The 18,881-nt window shown below is 53.9% G+C and overlaps 2 protein-coding genes across 3 annotated transcripts in view; one reads left to right on the top strand and one right to left on the bottom strand.

The window, feature by feature from the left end:
• The window catches only part of dcaf8 (DDB1 and CUL4 associated factor 8), a 51,874-nt gene extending 45,099 nt beyond the window's left edge, over positions 1-6,775 (top strand). The window contains exons 10-13 of the mRNA XM_069941371.1: positions 3,746-3,875; positions 4,969-5,092; positions 5,458-5,574; positions 5,664-6,775. Of these exons, the coding sequence (XP_069797472.1) occupies positions 3,746-3,875; positions 4,969-5,092; positions 5,458-5,574; positions 5,664-5,780 (488 nt within the window). The 3' untranslated portion in view covers positions 5,781-6,775. The remainder of the gene's footprint in view (positions 1-3,745; positions 3,876-4,968; positions 5,093-5,457; positions 5,575-5,663) is intronic.
• A 4,170-nt stretch (positions 6,776-10,945) lies between these two features.
• The window catches only part of LOC138764921 (sodium/potassium-transporting ATPase subunit alpha-2), a 29,203-nt gene continuing 21,267 nt past the window's right edge, over positions 10,946-18,881 (bottom strand). The window contains exons 1-7 of one of the 2 annotated variants that reach the window (XM_069941367.1): positions 17,096-17,243; positions 16,334-16,457; positions 14,877-15,022; positions 14,614-14,744; positions 14,149-14,250; positions 12,323-12,414; positions 10,946-11,551 (exon numbers count right to left, since the gene is read on the bottom strand). In XM_069941367.1, the coding sequence (XP_069797468.1) occupies positions 11,523-11,551; positions 12,323-12,414; positions 14,149-14,250; positions 14,614-14,744; positions 14,877-15,022; positions 16,334-16,457; positions 17,096-17,155 (684 nt within the window). In that variant the 5' untranslated portion in view covers positions 17,156-17,243 and the 3' untranslated portion in view covers positions 10,946-11,522. Of the gene's footprint in view, positions 11,552-12,322; positions 12,415-14,148; positions 14,251-14,613; positions 14,745-14,876; positions 15,023-16,333; positions 16,458-17,095; positions 17,244-18,881 lie in introns of those variants that run through there. The other variant, XM_069941366.1, reaches the window with a different exon arrangement.

Here is an 18,881-nt window from a genome sequence, read left to right as displayed (position 1 = left end):
TCTAATAAGAGCAAGTATATCCTTTACCTTGCCTCTCTTTTCTTCTTCTATTTCACCATACTCTTCCTCTTCTTCTTCCTCTGGGTTGGCCATCTGTTGTTTCTTTGTTGCCCTTTCCTCCTCTTCTTTCTTGTTTCTGTTGTCTTCTGTGGTCTCTTCTTGCTGCAGGGTGTTCTGCAGCTGTCGTTGCCGGCTGTGGAGATCAACTCCCCAGCTGGTCCCCCCTCCCGTCGGTGTGTTTTTTTTCATTCGCATCGCGCATGCGCGAAACTTCGCGCAATGGCGCGGTTGCGCACTTTTACTCGGCTCTGCGAGCCATTTTTGTAGTCCATTATTTACCGACCTGAGGGAGCGGGTTTCTCTCTCCGCAGCGGGCCTCTTCGGACAGGTAAGGCCTTCACCTTTTTCCTCCTTTGTCTTCTCTTCCTCTCTTCTTACCATTGCTTTCGACTTTTCTTTTTTTGTCGCCATCTTCTTTCCACCTTTATACTCACTTTTCTGTAACTTTTATTTCTGTGCCTTTGTGTTTTCTCTTGTTTTTCCGACTTTTCTGGAGAGGGCTGGAGTTCACCGTCCGGCCACTACTCCATCGCGTGACTCCTCCCCCTTTGGTTGCTTTCTTAAAGAAATCTTGTTGCCTCACTAGACATGTTTTAAGATTAGCAACCCGGTTGGCTCTCTCATCTCCTTGGTATTTTGCATACTCCTCAGCATGTCTAGCTGTGTAATGACGTTTCAAATTGATTTCTTGGCGCACTGCAATTTTCTCTGTGCAAATAAGACACGTCGGGATACCCCTGTGCTCAACAAAGAAATATTGCACTTCCCACTTTTCCTGAAATTGTCTGTGCTCATCACCAACCTTTCTCTTCACTGCAGGCTTTGAAAAAGACATGTTTGGGGCTGTATAATATATATAATTCCACTTGGTGTCACTGTTGCGTTGAAGTTTCAGTGTTTAGCCGATGCGTCTTTTCTGCTTCTTTTTCTGTCCCGCTGAGCAACAACTTCCGGGTTCAGACTGGACACCGAAGCACGTGAAGCGGGAGCGGCCGCGGAAATTGCGCATGTGCCGCGTGCATATAATGACAAATAGAAAATGCACACAAATAGGCATATTCGCAATAAGCCCAGCCGATGTCCCGCCCCCGAGAGCATTATACCCCACCGTGATTGGTAGATTCGTTCAGCTCCGCACACAACACTGAAAAGTGCCAATCATATCAAAGTCGCGGGCCGCAAACATTAAACTTTCATATTAAGGCGGGGCCACAAACTATCGTCCCGAGGGGCCGTGCTCTAAGTGGAAAACTGTCCCTTTCAATTTGTTTTCCTCTCTTAAATTATTGCACTCTACTTTGGCCCCTCCAACCTACTGAAAAGGACTAGAACTGTTCCCCCTACCTTGCCCCCTTCGATTTTATATTCATTCATAAGGCCCTCCCCACCTTCCTTGGCCTACACTAGGGAAATAAGTGCAGCACAAGGAAGGAATGAAAGGATCAGACCCGAAAAGTTGACAGCCTTTACTTCCTAAGGATGCTCTGTGACCTGCTCTGTTTCGCCAGCACTTTTGGGCACTGCTGTCTGTGGATTGCACACCTCCTGGGGAGAAAAAAAAACCCAACTGATTCAATCTCCTTGTAACTCATGCCCTCTGGTCCCGTTAATGTTCTTGTAAATCTTTTCTGCTCAACTTAATAAGAGCTTTTCCAGCTCTCTGCCTAGCACTGGACACCACCCTCCAGTGGTTCATCACGGGCTTCCTCCCTCTTGTGCTGCTTGCAGCCTTTTTTTTCTCTCTCTCTTTTCTACCTTTTAATTGTACTGGGACGAGAACTGTGAGCAGAAGAGTGTAGTTCAGCCCTTTGGCGCATGTTTCTACTGTTACTCAAGATCATTGCATCTCTCTCAGTGCAAATCCTCGATACACAGTTCAATACAGGCCCTTCAATCCACAGTGTTGTGCCAATCCATGTAAATCAACAACACAATCTAAACCTTCCCTTCCTTGCAGTGCAAAACTTTCTATTTTTCTTACATCTACATGCTTATCTAAGAGTCTTTTAAATGTCCCTATTGTACTAGCCTCCACCTCTAGCAATGCATTGCAGGCACCCATCACTTTGTATTTATAAAAAACCCTTATCTGTGACATCTCCCCTTAACTTTCCTCCACTCACCTGAAATAGATGCAGTCTGGTATTTTAACTTTTCTCCACTCACCTGAAATAGATGCAGTCTGGTATTTACTATCATCATTCAGGAATATGGTGCTGTCCATCCACCCTATCCTCATATCTATCTATTGTCACCACTTATCCTGTCAATCTGAAGAGAAATGAGGGTGGAGGAGAAGGTTGGCAGGCAGAGACGGAGAGGGAAGGGGTAGGGTGGTGGAGAGAGAGGGGTGAATAGGAGTGGGGAGAGAGGGGAGGGGAGGGTGGCAGGGAGCGGGGAGGGTGGCAGGGAGAGGGGAGGGTGGCAGGGAGAGGGGAGGGTGGCAGGGAGAGGGGAGGGTGGCAGGGAGAGGGGAGGGTGGCGGGGAGAGGGGAGGGTGGCGGGGAGAGGGGAGGGTGGCGGGGAGGGGGGAGGGTGGCGGGGAGGGGGGAGGGTGGCGGGGAGGGGGGAGGGTGGCGGGGAGGGGGGAGGGTGGCGGGGAGGGGGAGGGTGGCGGGGAGGGGGGAGGGTGGCGAGGGGAGGGGGGAGGGGTGGGCGGGAGGGGGGAGGGTGGCGGGGAGGGGGAGGGTGGCGGGGAGGGGGGGGGAGGGTGGCGGGGAGGGGGGAGGGTGGCGGGGAGGGGGGGAGGGTGGCGGGGAGGGGGGAGGGTGGCGGGGAGGGGGGAGGGTGGCGGGGAGGGGGGAGGGTGGCGGGGAGGGGGGAGGGGCGGAGGGGTGGCGGGGAGGGGGGAGGGTGGCGGGGAGGGGGGAGGGTGGCGGGGAGGGGGAGGGTGGCGGGGAGGGCGGGGAGGGTGGCGGGGAGGGGGGAGGGTGGCGGGGAGGGGGGAGGGTGGCGGGAGGGGGGAGGGTGGCGGGGAGGGGGGAGGGTGGCGGGAGGGGGAGGGTGGCGGAGGGTGGAGGGTGGCGGGAGGGGAGGGTGGCGGGGAGGGGGGAGGGTGGCGGGGAGGGGGGAGGGTGGCGGGGAGGGGGGAGGGTGGCGGGGAGGGGGGAGGGTGGCGGGGAGGGGGGAGGGTGGCGGGGGAGGGGGGAGGGAGTGGCGGGGAGGGGGGAGGGGTGGCGGGGAGGGGGGGAGGGTGGCGGGGAGGGGTGGGAGGGTGGCGGGGAGGGGGGAGGGTGGCGGGGAGGGGGGAGGGTGGCGGGGAGGGGGGAGGGTGGGCGGGGAGGGGGAGGGTGGCGGGGAGGGGGGAGGGTGGCGGGGAGGGGGGGAGGGTGGCGGGGGGAGGGGGGAGGGGTGGCGGGGAGGGGGGGAGGGTGGCGGGGGGAGGGGGGCGGGGTGGGGGGGAGGGGGGTGAGGGCTGGCGGGGAGGAGGGGGGAGGGGTGGCGGGGGAGGGGGGAGGGCCTTGGCGGGGAGGGGAGCGGGTTTGGGCAGGGGAGGGTGGCGGGGAGGGGGGAGGGTTGGCGGGGAGGGTTGGCAGAGAGTGAGGGGGGTGGAGGCGAGAGAGGGGTTGCATCGGGAATGGGATGAGACCTGATTGCCTCTGGTCATAGTCAGCACTAGTGGCTGTGCCGGATGGCATTACCCTGTGGCAGGAACGGGTGTATGACTCTGGTTTCTGCCCACCAGTGAAAGGTGTGAACTTCTACACGGTCCCAAGAGTGAGTTCTGTGGTCAGCGGCAGCGACTGTGGCCACATCTTCCTGTGGGAGAAGCTGTCATGTCGGATCGTGCAGTTCATGGAGGGTGACAAGGGCGGGGGTGGTGAGTCCAGGACCTGGCTGTCCCTCATGTGGGAAACGCCGCTGTCCCCCTCCCCCAGTGCTCGCACCGTTGCTCCCCTCCCCCAGTGCTCGCACCGTTGCTCCCTCCCCCAGTGCTCGCACCGTTGCTCCCTCCCCCAGTGCTCGCACCGTTGCTCCCTCCCCCAGTGCTCGCACCGTTGCTCCCTCCCCCAGTGCTCGCACCGTTGCTCCCTCCCCCAGTGCTCGCACCGTTGCTCCCTCCCCCAGTGCTCGCACCGTTGCTCCCTCCCCCAGTGCTCGCACCGTTGCTCCCTCCCCCAGTGCTCGCACCGTTGCTCCCTCCCCCAGTGCTCGCACCGTTGCTCCCTCCCCCAGTGCTCGCACCGTTGCTCCCTCCCCCAGTGCTCGCACCGTTGCTCCCCTCCCCCAGTGCTCGCACCGTTGCTCCCTCCCCCAGTGCTCGCACCGTTGCTCCCTCCCCCAGTGCTCGCACCGTTGCTCCCTCCCCCCAGTGCTCGCACCGTTGCTCCCTCCCCCAGTGCTCGCACCGTTGCTCCCTCCCCCAGTGCTCGCACCGTTGCTCCCTCCCCCAGTGCTCGCACCGTTGCTCCCTCCCCCAGTGCTCGCACCGTTGCTCCCCTCCCCCAGTGCTCGCACCGTTGCTCCCTCCCCCAGTGCTCGCACCGTTTGCTTCCCTCCCCCAGTGCTCGCACCGTTGCTCCCCTCCCCCAGTGCTCGCACCGTTGCTCCCCACGCATGCTCGCGTTGCCCTCCTCCTTACTCACAGTGCTTACGTTGCCCATCCACTGCGCATGCTCACATTGCGCCCCCCCCCCAGGCACGCGCTCACGTTGCTCCCTCCCATCGCAAGTTTACGGGAAAACAGCTGGGACAGGTTGGGGGGAAGGGGGGGATGTGGGACTATCCAGCGCCTGGTATCCTTGAGCTGGCTGGTTGGGGTTCCAACACTGTCGTACTGGGGCAGGGCATCTGATCCCTGTGTGCCCCTGGGCCAACTCTTACAGATGGGACTGAACCCTGAGATGCTGGTACCTGGAGCTGACAGATTGCCTGTCTCTCCCCACTTGCAAACCCAACCCCCCCACCACAGGTGAACTGTCTGGAGCCGCACCCTCATCTACCCGTCCTGGCCACCAGTGGTCTGGATCACGATGTCAAGATCTGGGCTCCCACCTCCGAGGTGGGCAACGGTTTGACGGGACTTACAGAGGTAGGAATCCCACTCATCCCGAGACCACCATCACCGTAAACCCCACCTATCCCAAGACCAATGTCACCGTAATCACCACCCACCACGAGACCACTGTCACCGTAACTCTCTCCCACCCTGAGACCACGGTCACCATAACCCATCATCACCGTAATCCCACCCACCCCGAGACCACCATCACCTTAATTCCCACCCACAAGTTCACAGGCCACCATAACCCCCCCCTTGCACTCCTCCCTCTCCCCACCCTCTCCCACCATCTCTGCTCACTCTCTCTCACTCTCTCTCTCTCTTCTCACTCTCTTTCTCTCCCTCCTTCCCCCCCCCCCCCCTTCCCACTGCTCTCTTCCTCATTCCCCCCACAGGTGATCAAGCGAAACAAGCGACAGCGTGATGAAGATTGCTTGCGTCACACTGAGCTCTTTGACAGCCACATGCTTTGGTTTCTCATGCACCACCTGCGCCAACGCAGACACCGGCAGGTGAGTAGGGATCTGGTGGGTGTGCTGAGGACACATAGTGACTGGCGCATTGACCCTACTGTGTTTCTAACTCTATTCCTTCCCCCCAGCGGCGACGGGAGCCAGTCTCTGCTCAGGAAGATGAGTCGTCCGATACGTCCAGTTCCTCAGAATCGTCGGAAGAGGAAGAGGATGGACCCGATCGTGTGCAGTGTATGCCTTCCTGAGGAAGGATACCAGAGATGCCCACATACCGTGCCCACAGACGGGGAGAAGGCGCGGGGGCCGGGCAGGGAGATGAGCAAACTGAGAGCAGACAGAGGAATGGAGGTGCACCTGTGGCCAAATGGACCGAGGGGGTAGCATGATGATGCATCCTGAGACTAGCATTTACTCAGCCCGACACTCCTGTTTCTATGAAATGTTCACAGTGGGACAAGGGTCTACCCCTGGTCCATCCTCTATCTCCTTGCTCTCTCATTCCCCAGTCCCATCCCTTCTCCTGTGTCTCTTTCTCTGCCCCTTTGTCTGTCCCTCTTTGCGTGTCTGTCTCTTTCTCTCGCTCTCTTGCTCCCTCTGTGTGTGTGTGTGTGTCTCTCTCTCCTCCCCTCTCTGGGTGACTTTCCTTTTGTCTGCCTCACAGTTCCTCTTTTCTCCCTCTGTGTGTCTGTCCCTTTGTGTCTGTCTCCCTGTATTTTTCTCTCCCACTGTATGCCTCTCTCCCAGTGTATGCTTCTCTCACTCTCCCACTGTCTGTCACTCACGCTCACTCTCTCTCCCACTGTCGGTCTCTCGGACACTCTCTGCCCTGTGCAAGTCACCACAGTATTTTTCTGATTGACAACTTTCTAAGTTTTGTATATCCAAAGACGCGCCCGTCCCTGCAACACTGGCCAATTATGTTTTTTTTGCGGGGGGAGGAATATTTTAATAAAAAGTTATATGTTGAGAAACTGTTCAAGTTTGGGAAGTGGGCAGACGGTCCCGCCAGTCACCTGGTCCTACTCCCCAGACCCCTCCTCCCCCATACAGGCATGCTGGGCCCCAACAATGTGCCCAGACTTTGAGCTTGCAGTTTGGGGTGAGGGGCTGTATCATCAGCCAATTTGGAAATGCTTCACAGATGCCGTAACAGGCATGGCTTGTTGCTTTATGCGTTTTGCCCATTCTCTATTTTGATGAATTTGGATTTAGACTGCAATTAAAAAACCACATTGAGTGACTGGGGTTCCTACATTTCTTTTTGTCCCTTCTACTGATGTAGGGGATGAGGGAGCTCCCCGCCGGAGGGAGAGGGAGCTAGGGAGCTCCCTGCTGGAGGGAGAGGGTGTGGCAGAGAGTGAGGTAGCTCCCCGCAGGAAGGGGGGGGTGTGGCAGGGGCAAGGGAGCTCCCCACCTGAGGAAGTGGGGTGAGGGAGCTTCCTGCTGGAGTGGCGGGGCAGGGGGTGAGGGAGGTCCCCGCAGGAGGGGGGAGGGAGCTCCCCGCCAGAGCTTGAGTTCCTGAAGGGGAGAGGTGTCGAGGGAGCTTCGCCCCGTATGCGTGTGTGGGTGGATGGGATGAGGGAACTGTGCCCCCATTGGAAAGGGACAGGAAATGTGCAAGTGAACACAAATGTCAGCCGCCATCAGAGCTCTGGATACAAGCATCTTTCCTGGCCCCAGCCAGGAATGCCCTGGTTATATTCTTTCACAAAGCCTTTACCCATTCACTTACCTGCCCATATATCTCCCAAACAAACACCTATCTTCCCACCTAACTCCCGATATTCAGAAAACTTGGATTCATTCCACTTAATGCCCTTCTTGTGTGCGTTGCTGTCATTGGTGTCTGCCAAATTCCAGTGTTTCCTGTCTTCTGCCCCTCCTTCAGTCCCACTCCAATTTCCTCTTTGGTCTCTTGTCAAAAGCCCCACAGTTTAAATACATCACATCAACTTGGTCACCCTCATCTACTCCAACTTGCCGGAGACTATTTCCATTCTACGAATCCATGTGAACTCTGCCGAATCCTGTTGTTATTTTACTGTTAACTTCTTCTGATGGCTGACTGCTCAGCAGGTCGCTGTTTAATCTTCACCACCCTCTCCTGAACAATGGGGAGAATTGTGCCAGACAGCAGCCAGTTCATTCTCTCCCCCACCCCCTCCCCCCACCACTTTAGACCTATGTCCCGAGGAATTGGTACCTATCGCACTTCGCTTCTTCTCCCATACCATGAGACTCTCTGTGATACCACTTTATAAACCTGCACTAATTTCTTCAAGCTTCTCGTCCACTTTAGTTTGTCGGTGGCCACTGCAAACTTGCTGTGTCTCTTTGTGAAGATGGACGCAACAAATTTTGCTGCTCGCTGTGATTTTCTTCCTTTTTCAATCTTTCTATTAACCATAGGTAAATAATACTTTAGCAGAAGTACATAATCTAAACGGGGAAAAATATCACTATGTAACATCATACGATATCACTCCACAATTAATGAATATGTTCTTCTCAAACTGAAATCTTCAAAAACATTATATAAAACCTGTAACATCATATGATATCACTCCACAATTAATGAATATGTTCTTCTCAAATGAAATCTTCAAAAACATTATATAAATCCCCACCTAACCTCAGAAAAAAAGACTGGGCAGCCTATCCTGAGAATTTTTAATAGGAATTAATCGTCTGGTCTTCACCAACAAAAAGAAAGGATGTAAAATTAAATAGAGTCCAGAGGGAAAATAATTATACTAACCAAGTAATTTATAAAAGGTCACCAGGTTTCTTGAAATCTTACAGAAGAATCAAATATATGACTACTAATATCTCTAAACTTACACATGACATAATTTGAGAGAGCCAGAGTCGGTGGATTGGACTCTTTTCATTTAAATAATGGAATTATTTAAATAATTTCCATTTCCATTTAAATAAGCCAGCAATGTGTGGAAGTGGGAACTCGTCCCACTTCTGGAAGTATAATTCCAAAAAGAGCAGTCAATGGGTTAGGTTGCAAACTGATATCCAGTATAGCTGACAAAGTCTTAAAAATATCTATCCAATACTCCTCCAACATACCGTGCGATTTCTCCTGTCTCAGTCTGTCAGTGACTGTTGAAATTACATCAAATAATTGGAATATTGTGTTGCAGTTGGGACAAAACATTTGGTCAGGTCACTCTGGGTTACGGGAAGTCCAGAGGTTACAACTGAGGCACTTAGAATCTCCAACCTCCCCCTCCCCCCCAGGGTGAAAGGTTACATAGGAGTGGGCATGCACAAGCTTGAAGGTGAAGGGAGGGAGTTCAAGGAGATGGGTAGGGTAAGCTATTTTTACAGCACATTGGTGACTGGAAAGGGCTGCCGGTGGTTGCGATGGAAGCAGATGCAATAGCTGTGTTTAAGAAGCTTGTAGATAAGACACATGAATGTGCAGGGAATAGAAGGATATGCATCAGGTGCAGAACTGGTTCAAATTGATGCAGACAGAACCATAAAACATGACAGGAACAGGCCCTTGGGTCCATCCAGTCTATTTATTCCACCCAGACCCATCAGCCTGGGCCATAGCCCTCCATAGCCCTCCCTTTCCAATCTTCTCTTAAATGTTGAAATTGAACCTGTGTTCACCACCCCCCTGCTGGCAGCTCTCACCACTCGTCTGAGTGAAAAAGAACGTGTGTGCTGGTGATCTATGTGATGGATTGTTTGTAAGTTGGGAATGACAGGATTGTGTGTGCAGCAGTGATAGACAGCAGGCACAGCAAGAGTGGCTTCACCAGCCTCACTGATTTGGTGGGTGAGAGAGTGCTCAAGAATGTTGCGGCTCAGCAGCTAGAAAACCCATCCCCATCCACCCCAGCCGTTCCCTGGCCAGAGATCGGGCATTCATATCCCGGGGAGGGAGGACTTGTGTACGCTTCTGGTCAGCAGGTGACAGGAAGGATGTGGCAGCAAGAGGGAGTGCAGAAGAGATTCACCAGGACATTGTCTAGAACAGAGAGCTGTGTTTATAAGAAGAGGTGAGCTCGGCTGGGTTTATTCTCACGGTGGAGGGGTTCTTTACTATGCTTTTTCTGAGGGGCAGTGGTTGGGTGGATGGCTAGTCTTTTTCCCCACAAAGAGTAAATGTAAGGGGCAAAAAGGCTTCAGGTGATAGGAGTTCTGATTGAGGGGCAAGATGTAAGAGTTGAGGTGGGTATAACTAAAGCGTTTTGAAAGGCCTTTGCAGAGGCCTTTGGGTGGCACGGTTGGTGAAGTGGTTAGCACAATGCCTTTACAGTGCCAGCGATTGGGACAGAGGTTTGTATCCCACGCTGTCTGTAAGGAGTTCATACTTTCTCCCTGTATCTGCGTGGGTTTTCCCCGGCGGCTCCCACCATTTAAAACATACCAGAAACCCCCACAGTCTGTGGGCTGCCAGCAACTTGAGGTTGAAAGATTCACACTAGGCTATGAGCCTGCTGAAGACTGGTTTGTGAGAAGCAGGTAATGGAAGCAGGATTTGAGAAGCTACCAAGGGCAAGGAGGGCTCCTGAAGGGCCTTGAGGTCCTGAAGGTTTCCTCATCGTTTTGGGGTTTTGAATCTGGGCTTAGGTTGCTGATGGTTTGGACTAAGTTGGAGTCTTGTGTGGCCGCAGGAGGGGAATCCATAGACACTCAGTAAGGACTATCTTGCTTCTCTTTTTCTGACTGTAAGAGGTGCTGGGCAATGCTAATGGCGAATCTTTGCCTTATTTTCGACTAAAGGCAATTTTCTGTAATATTTAATTTCTGTTTTATTATGTGACAATAAATAGTATCTAATCTGATTCATCACAGCTCACTGTGAAATTGTGCTCCCTGTGCTGGTCAGACCTGGACCATATCCCCTCTCGCCAGCAGGGGAAACACTGAGTTCCCCAGTCGATATCGCCTCCCGCCAGCAGGGGGAGACCCGGGTCTATGTTCCATCCTGCCAGCAGTGGGACAACCAGTCCTTTTTCCCCTCCCGCCAGCCGGGGGAGACCCCGGTCCGTTTTCCCTTCCCGCCAGCAGAGGGAGTCCCCGGTCCGTTTTCCCCTCCCGCCAGCAGGGGGAGACCCCGGTCCGTTTTTCCCTCCCGCCATTAGTGGGAGACCCAGGTCCGTTTTCCCCTCCTGCCAGCAGGGGGAGTCCTGAGACTCCGGTTGATGTCCCCTCCCACCAGCAGGGGGAGACCCTGGTCCGTATCGGTATTTACACAACGACACCTCCATGGCAGTAGCCAATTCCCACCAGTGGGGGCGCTGGAGGGCCGACAATTAGCAGGCCGTTTAGCCCTTCGAATCTGCTACTCAGGAGCAGGCCTTTCAGCCTCTTTGGCCTTGGATAGTGCCACACACTTATCCACATAGATTCCATTGAAGACAGAGACAGACACCCGCACTCAATGATACAAATAATTTTATTTCCAATGGCTGCAGGTTTGTAGCTGCTGTGCAATCTCCTGGCTTCAAGGGAACCGGCAATGGAGGAGGGGGAGAAAGTACTGAGGGGGATTGGGGGAGAGAGGCAGGATGACAGGGAAGGCAGTGATGAGAGAAGAGGGAGGGAGAGAAGAAATGAGAGAGTGGGAATGAAGGTAGTTCAGGGATGGAGTGGAGGGAGGATATTAGCCTGGTGCATCAATCTTGAGGATGCTTTTCTAGTGAAGGGGGTGAGTGGGGGTGTACGAGGGGAGGTAGGACTTAGGGAAGGATGGGATGGGAAAGGGGGAGATTGGAGTGGGATGCAGAAGAATAGGGGTGGGGTGCTATTGGGTGTGGCAGGGTAGGTTCGGGTGAGGAGGTGGGGTGAGAATAGGTAGGGATGGGATGGGGATGAGGAGGTAAGATTGGATAGGGGTGGGGTGGTATGGGATGGTGGAAGGGCAGGATGGGGAGGTGGGGGTGGGGTGGGGAAGGTAAGGAGGGGTTACAGTAGGGGGAAGGAGTGGAAAGGGGGTTGTGGTGGGGGACGGCCACTCAGTAATACGTTTCACACTCCACCCAGCCTAAAAAGAGAAAAAAGAAAGTCACTACTGAAAACAGCCTCAGAGCGACCCCACCGCGCCGGTCCTGGCACAGAGCGACCCCCACCGCGCCGGTCCTGCCGCAGAGCGACCCCCACCGCGCCGGTCCTGCCGCAGAGCGACCCCCACCGCGCCGGTCCTGCCGCAGAGCGACCCCCACCGCGCCGGTCCTGCCGCAGAGCGACCCCCACCGCGCCGGTCCTGCCGCAGAGCGACCCCCACCGCGCCGGTCCTGCCGCAGAGCGACCCCCACCGCGCCGGTCCTGCCGCAGAGCGACCCCCACCGCGCCGGTCCTGCCGCAGAGCGACCCCCACCGCGCCGGTCCTGCCGCAGAGCGACCCCCACCGCGCCGGTCCTGCCGCAGAGCGACCCCCACCGCGCCGGTCCTGCCGCAGAGCGACCCCCACCGCGCCGGTCCTGCCGCAGAGCGACCCCCACCGCGCCGGTCCTGCCGCAGAGCGACCCCCACCGCGCCGGTCCTGCCTCCCGGCTGCTGGAAGTAGAGTCCGTCAGTTGGAAGATAACGATTCCTATGCTGCCCCTCCCTCTCCACCCCACCCCCACCACATGATACATTTATACATCCCACCCTACCTTCAGCCTTATTCATCAGGCCCCAATACTCCTCTCAACCAGCCACAGAGACAGGGGGGGGGGGGGAGAAAGAGAAAGAGCTTCCCCCAATTGCCAACTCCCAGGTCTGAGAGACCTGGACGGCACAGAGGAAGATTCTGTAAGTAGCTGTTACTCACCGCCCGGGTGTCGCCGCAGGATGAATTTTCTGACCTCATCATAGATGAAGATGAGGAGGCTGTAGGGGAAGGCACAGAACCACCAAGGGAGCCTGGAGAGAGGTGTGGGGGGGGGGGGGGGAGGCAAAGAGAGAGAGTGAGAAAAGACAGGGAGTAATGAGGAAGGGAGAGAGGGAGAGGCTGTCAGTGATGTGGGACAGCATGGCATGAGATTTGGTGAAAGAACGTGTGCTTGAGGGTAGGAGGGTTGGGGAGACGGTGAGTGAGGGAGAGGAAAGCAAAGGACGGGTTATGTATGTGAATGGAGTGAGAAAAGCAACAGCAGGAATCAGTGGAAGAGGCTCTCCCTATCTGTGTGACTCACCCAGTTGTTCTGTGACCACCTCCAGCTGCTACACCCTCTGTTAACTTGTCTCCAGTCCCTAGACCTTTCCCTTTCTCTGTAACCCCCTCCAGCTCCTGCACCCCTCCCAGTGTAACACCCCCTCCAATCCCCACATCCTTCCCTTTCTCTGTAAGCCCCTCCAGCCCCTGCATCCCTCTTTATCTCAAACTCCACACCCCCTTCTCTCAAAAGCTTCCAGCCCCCTCACCCCCTTCTCTCAAAACCCTCCAGCTCCATATCCCTTCCTGTCCCTGTAATCCCCTCCAGCCCCTGCACTCTTCCCTATATTTGTTACCTTCTCCAGTCCTACATCCTCCCCATCTCTGTAACCCCTTTTAGCCTTTACACCCCTCCAGCCCCTACATGCCTCCTTATCTCTCTAAGCCCCTACATGCCTCTTTATCTCTCTATATAACCATATATAATCATATATAACCACTTACAGCACAGAACAGGCCAGTTCAGCCCTACTAGTCAATGCCATAACAAATCCCCACCCTCCTAGTCCCACTGACCAGCACCCGGTCCATACCCATTCAGTTCTCTCCTCTCCATGTAACTATCCAGTCTTTCCTTAAATGTAACCAACGATCCCACCTCAACCACGTCTGCCGGAAGCTCATTCCACATCCCTACCACCCTTTGCGTAAAGAAATTTCCCCTCATGTTCCCCTTATAATTTTCCCCCTTCGATCTTAAACCATGCCCTCTGTTTGAATCTCCCCCATTCTTAATTGAAAAAGCCTATCCACATTTACTCTGTCCCTTTTAAAATCTTAAACACCTCTATCAAGTCCCCCCTCAATCTTCTACGTTCCAGAGAAAAAAGCCCCAGTCTGCACAACCTTTCCTTGTAACTCAAACCTTGAAATCCTGTCAACATTCTCGTGAACCTTCTCTGCACTCTCTCTATTTTGTTTATATCTTTCCTATAATTTGGTGACCAAAACTGTACACAGTACTCCAAATTTAGCCTCACCAATGCCTTGTACAATTTCATCATAACCTCCCTACTCTTGAATTCAATACTCCGATTTATGAAGGCCAACATTCCAAATGCCTTCTTCACCACACCATCTACCTGAGTATCAGCCTTGAGGGTACTATTTACCATCACTCCTAAATCCCTATGTTGCTCTGCACATCTCAATAGCCTACCATTTAATGCATATGACCTATTTAGATTTGCCTCCAAAATGTAACACCTCACACTTATCTGTATTAAATTCCATCAGCCATTTCTAAGCCCCTCCAGCCCCTACACGCCTCCTTATCTCTCTAAGCCCCTCCAGCCCCTACACTCCTTCTTATCTCTCTAAGCCCCTACATGTCTCCTTATCTCTCTAAGCTCCTCTAGTCCTTCACCCCTCCCTGTCTCTAAAGCTCTCCAGCCCCCATACCCCTTCCTGTCTCCGTGGCGATGGGGAAGGGGGTTCCTTACTTCAGAGGGTACATCCGCAGGGCAACGTCCATGCCTGGGCAGTAAGAGAGGAATGCGGCGAGGGCCGTCTCCTCGAAGAGGCCAAAGATCAGGATCTTGTTCCTGGGCAGAGACAGTGTCATTGAAAAACATCCCGTGGCCGTACGCATCTTCCCCCAGTACAAGCTCCCTCTTCCCAACCCTTACCCCTCCCTCTCTCATTGCTTCTATCCTGTCAGAAACCCTTCCTTCTAGCACATAACCCTCTCGCCCCTTCCTCCCCTCTGATCTCCCCTCAGCACACTCCTTCATCCTTCTCACCCTCTCCTTCCTCCCCCCTCCTCAGCACCCCCTCCCTTATGCATTCTCCTCCCTCTCTCTTGCCCCTTCCTACCCCATTCTTTCCTCCACCTTGTTTTCCCCTTTGACCCCCCCAAAGGTCTTGGGACCCCAGGATGTGCCGCAGTGTGGAGAAGGGTCACTCACTTCATGCCCTGCTGGAAGATGGAGTTCCTCCTGGTCTTGCAGATGAGGAGATCGGCCCACTGGACCACCACTATACTGGTGAAGAATGCCGTGTGGCAAGTGAACTCCACGATCTTCCGCTGCTCATAGGTCTGTGGGTGAGGGGAAAGGGTGGAGAGAGAGAGAGAGAGAGGGATCAGTGGCACAGCAGGATCCTTTGGCTCTGACCGCATCGCCGCCGCCTCCTCTTACCCTGCCCTCTCGCCGCGTGCTGCCTCGCTCACCCACTCCTGTCCGTAACTGTCCTCCAGGTCGTTTTTGGTCCGGTCGTCCCACTCGACACGCAGGTTGAGGAGGCGGGAGGGCAGGAAACCGTTCTCCGCCAGGATCACAAAGTAGGTGAAGAAACCACCTAGCGCCTGGATCATCCCTGCCCCGGGGCCAGAGAGAAATGTGTGAGAGTGATAAGCACTGTTCCCTCTAAGCTCGGACACGCGAACACGTTTTATAACCACGCACAAAGTAAATTAATGTGCGTACAAAAGATTAGTTACCTAAAATAATTAGTTATTAATGAATATACTTAGTGAAAATAATCTCTTAGCGAACTGTTTCTGTAAACCATTTGGTTAAACAAGTAGTTCATCATGCTTGTGTTATAGTAAAACACCCCAATACCATTTTATTAGCCATGAGAGATGGGCTGCGCCAAAATGATCTTGAAACAATTTCAAGTTTACATTTGCACAAGCATTCAGTGCGCACATACTTGCATCCCAGGAAAAAAATTGCGCACAAGATTTTTGCGTACATGTAAAAAATTAGAGGGAACATTGGTGGCAACCATTCCCCAACTCCTGCCGTGGCCCTCTCCCTCCTTTACCCACGACGCACCATCCCTCCTCTTCACTACCTAACCTCCCCGTACACCCTCTCCCTGCTCCTCTCCCTCTTATCCCTGCTACACATTCTTCCTCTCACCCCCTCCCCCACCCCCCCCCCTACCATAATTCTATCCACAGTCAGGGACAAAATTGGTCCTCTTGAAGATCAGAGTGGTCGGCTATGTATGGAGCCAAAAGGGATGGGGAGATCTTAAATGGTTTTTTTTTTTGCATCTGTATTTGCTCAGGTAACTGGCACAGAGTCTATGGAAGTGAGGCAAGCACTCGGTGAGGTCATAAAATCTATACAAATTAAAGAAGAGGAGGTGCTTGCTGTCAAGACAATTGAGGGTGGCTAGATCCCCAGGGAGTGACAGGGTATTCTCTTGGACCCTGAGGGAGGCTGGACGAGAAATTGCAGGGGCCCTGGCAGATATATTTAACACATCTGTAGAGAGTAGTGGATGCATGGAGCGAACTGCCAGCTGCACTCAATTTTGACATTAAAAAAAATTTGGACAGTACGTGGATGCGAGGGAATGGAGGAAGATGGTCCAGGAGCGGTTAGTGGGACGAGGCAGAGTGATAGTTCAGAACAGACAAGAAGGGCTGAAGGGCCAGTTTCTGTGCTGTAGTGTTTTATAGTTCTATCACCTCCCCCCTTTCCTCTCCCCATTCTCTTCCTTCCCTGCTCCCTCCTCTCTCTCCCACACTCCCCCTCTCCCTCCCTCCACCCCTCCCATTCCCCACCTTCTCCCTTCTATCTCTTTCTCCATCCTCCCGTCCCCATCCTATCTCTCCTCTCCCCCTCCCATCCCCCCCATGCTCCACTCTCCTATCTTCCTCCCCCCACTCACCGATCTGTCCATATGCCATGCTGATTAGCTTCTCATTAACCAGCTTGTCAGTTTTAGGATTTCGAGGTTGCCTTTTCATGATGTCACTCTCTGCCGCCTCGTAAGCCAATGAGATTGCAGGGACCTTGTGATTGGATAAGGAGGTTTAGTGCCCATTCACCCACCTAATGCCAATCCTCTGCACCCTTGCGCTGCCACCCTACCCCAATCCCATTCCTCATCCCCAATTCCCAACTCCCTTCCATCCCCAGACCACTGATCCCTTATTGAACTTTCAGAAAGCTTTTGACATGGTGCCACACACAAGGCTGCTAAACAAGATGAGAGCCCATGGGATTACAGGTAGGATACTAACATGGGTAGAGCATTGGCTGATGATACCAAAATAGGCGATAGGGCAGGTGGTGCTGAGAACACGGAAAGGCTGCTGAGAGATTTGGACAGATGAGGAGAACTGGCAAAGAGGTGGCAGATGAAATAGATGGACAGACTATTACTTGGATGGGGAGAACATTCAAAATTATGAGGTGCAAAGGGACTTGGGAGTCCTTGTGTAGATACCCTAGAGCACACATGTCAAACTCTGGCCCGCAAGATCATTTCAAAAATGTGGTTGTTTGGTAATGTCACCCCCACCATCCTCCCCCTTCATTGCACATCCTTCCCCATTGTAACATGAGAAATTGTAACGAGAAGTCTGTCGATGTCATCAGCCGGCAAGCCAGTTGGAAGGCTCCCCGCACAACCAGTCACTTCTCCCACCTGTCGAGCGGTGCGGCGGATGGGCGAGCGCCTGTGATTTCCTGTCGGCGCGACGGGCATGGCAGGCTGCGCACGGCCCCCGGGCAGCGCGAGCCCCGCGCGACTGGCACCGGATGGCCCTTCCACAGCGCGAGCGCACTTCTCCCGGTCACCACGGCCTTCAGTGCTTGCACCCGCGCAGACCCCAGGGACGGCTGGTTCGGCCCTGCATGTGAAGAGAGAGATGGTGGCTGTCTGCAAAGGCTGATCGGCAGCGCGCTGGGCCTGAGTGTGTGGGTAAGCAGGGGTGGGCAGAGGGTGTAGGTGAGGAGTAATGAGCAGGGGAAGTTATGGTGGTGTGAGGGGCAGTTAGAGGGAGGGATGAGTAGAAGGAGGGGTGGATAGGGAAGAGGTAAAAGGGGAGGGGCAGGGCGAGTAGGGGAGGGGTGATTAGAGGGTGAGAGACGGGTAGAGGGAGGAACAGGTTGAGGGGAGAGGCAGTAGAGGGGTGTGTATAGGATGGGGTGGGTAGAGGCAGAGCGAGTGGAGTGAGGGGTGAGTAGAGATTGGGTAAAGGACTGGTCAGGTAGAGGGATGGTGGGTCGAGGGTGAATAGAGGCCTAGAGCCTGAGGAGTGAGCAGGAAATGCTGAGTCCTGATGCAGGCCAAAATGGATACAGCCTGTGAATGCTGACTACATCTCCACAGGGACCAAATATGTTTCCCTCAGGTCAAGCAAAGGATGAACTTGAGCTACCTACTCCTGACCTGTAACATTATCCTCCTAAAGTTATATCCTAAAGTTTAACATTACATATGTTGAAAGAAGAGAAAACATGCAGATGTTGTTGAAAATTTTCAATAAATATTTAGTTCGGCCCTCGAATTAGTCCAAGTTTTTAATTTTGGCCCTCCGTGAATTTGAGTTTGACACCCATGCCTTAGAGGTTGACCTCCTGGTTGAATCGGTGGTGAAGAGGGCCACATGCAATGTTGGCATTCATTTCTAGAGGGACAGCATACAAGAGCAGGGAGGTAATGATGAGACTCTCCAGGGCACTGGTGAGGCTCTAGAGCAGGGGTGTCAAACTCAAATTCACCGAGGGCCAAAATTAAAAAACTTGGACTAAGTTGAGGGCCGAACTAAATATTTATTGAAAATTTTCAACAACATCTGCATGTTTTCTCTCAACATATGTAATGTTAAACTTTTTCTTATTAAAATAAATGTTTAATAATAGTTTTGGTTAAACTCTCTCCATAAGAAGCATTAACAAATAAGAAATAAAATATTCAATAAATAATATTTCTCTCTAGCTTTTAAGCCAAGGATCGCACGTTGCCGAGAAGCATGCCAGGGAGCGGAGGTCTGCAGGGAGCCCTCCCCAGCCCAGCCAGCAAACCCGAGCGGCATTCCCCCCCCTGCCCCCTCTCCGCCCCCGCCTCCGCCTGCCGCAACCGCCGCCAACAACTCAAGGAGTCCCCGCTGGTCTCGCCATCTCACCGGGAATACCGTGAGAGCGGTGGAACTCGTCCGCGACCTCCATCCCAGCGGAAAGTCCGATGCCCAGTAGCACCCGCCCACAGATGAAGCTCAAAGAGATGCGGAGGTGACCTACCACGTCCAGCCACATGGAGCTAGGCGGCGGGTCCATTGTAGCTAGGCGGCGGGTCCGTTGTATCGGTGCCGCTGTGAATATCTAATTAACTTTCCCGTTAACTATATCGGTGACTGCTGTGCCTGCTGTGGAAGTGCTAAAATCTACTATGGTGGTGCCTGCTGCTGTGCATGTGCTATACTGGCGCG

The sequence above is a fragment of the Narcine bancroftii genome, chromosome 5 (assembly GCF_036971445.1).
Source record: "Narcine bancroftii isolate sNarBan1 chromosome 5, sNarBan1.hap1, whole genome shotgun sequence".
Classification (NCBI taxonomy): Eukaryota; Metazoa; Chordata; class Chondrichthyes; order Torpediniformes; family Narcinidae; genus Narcine; species Narcine bancroftii.
This window is presented reverse-complemented; position numbering and strand designations above follow the sequence as displayed.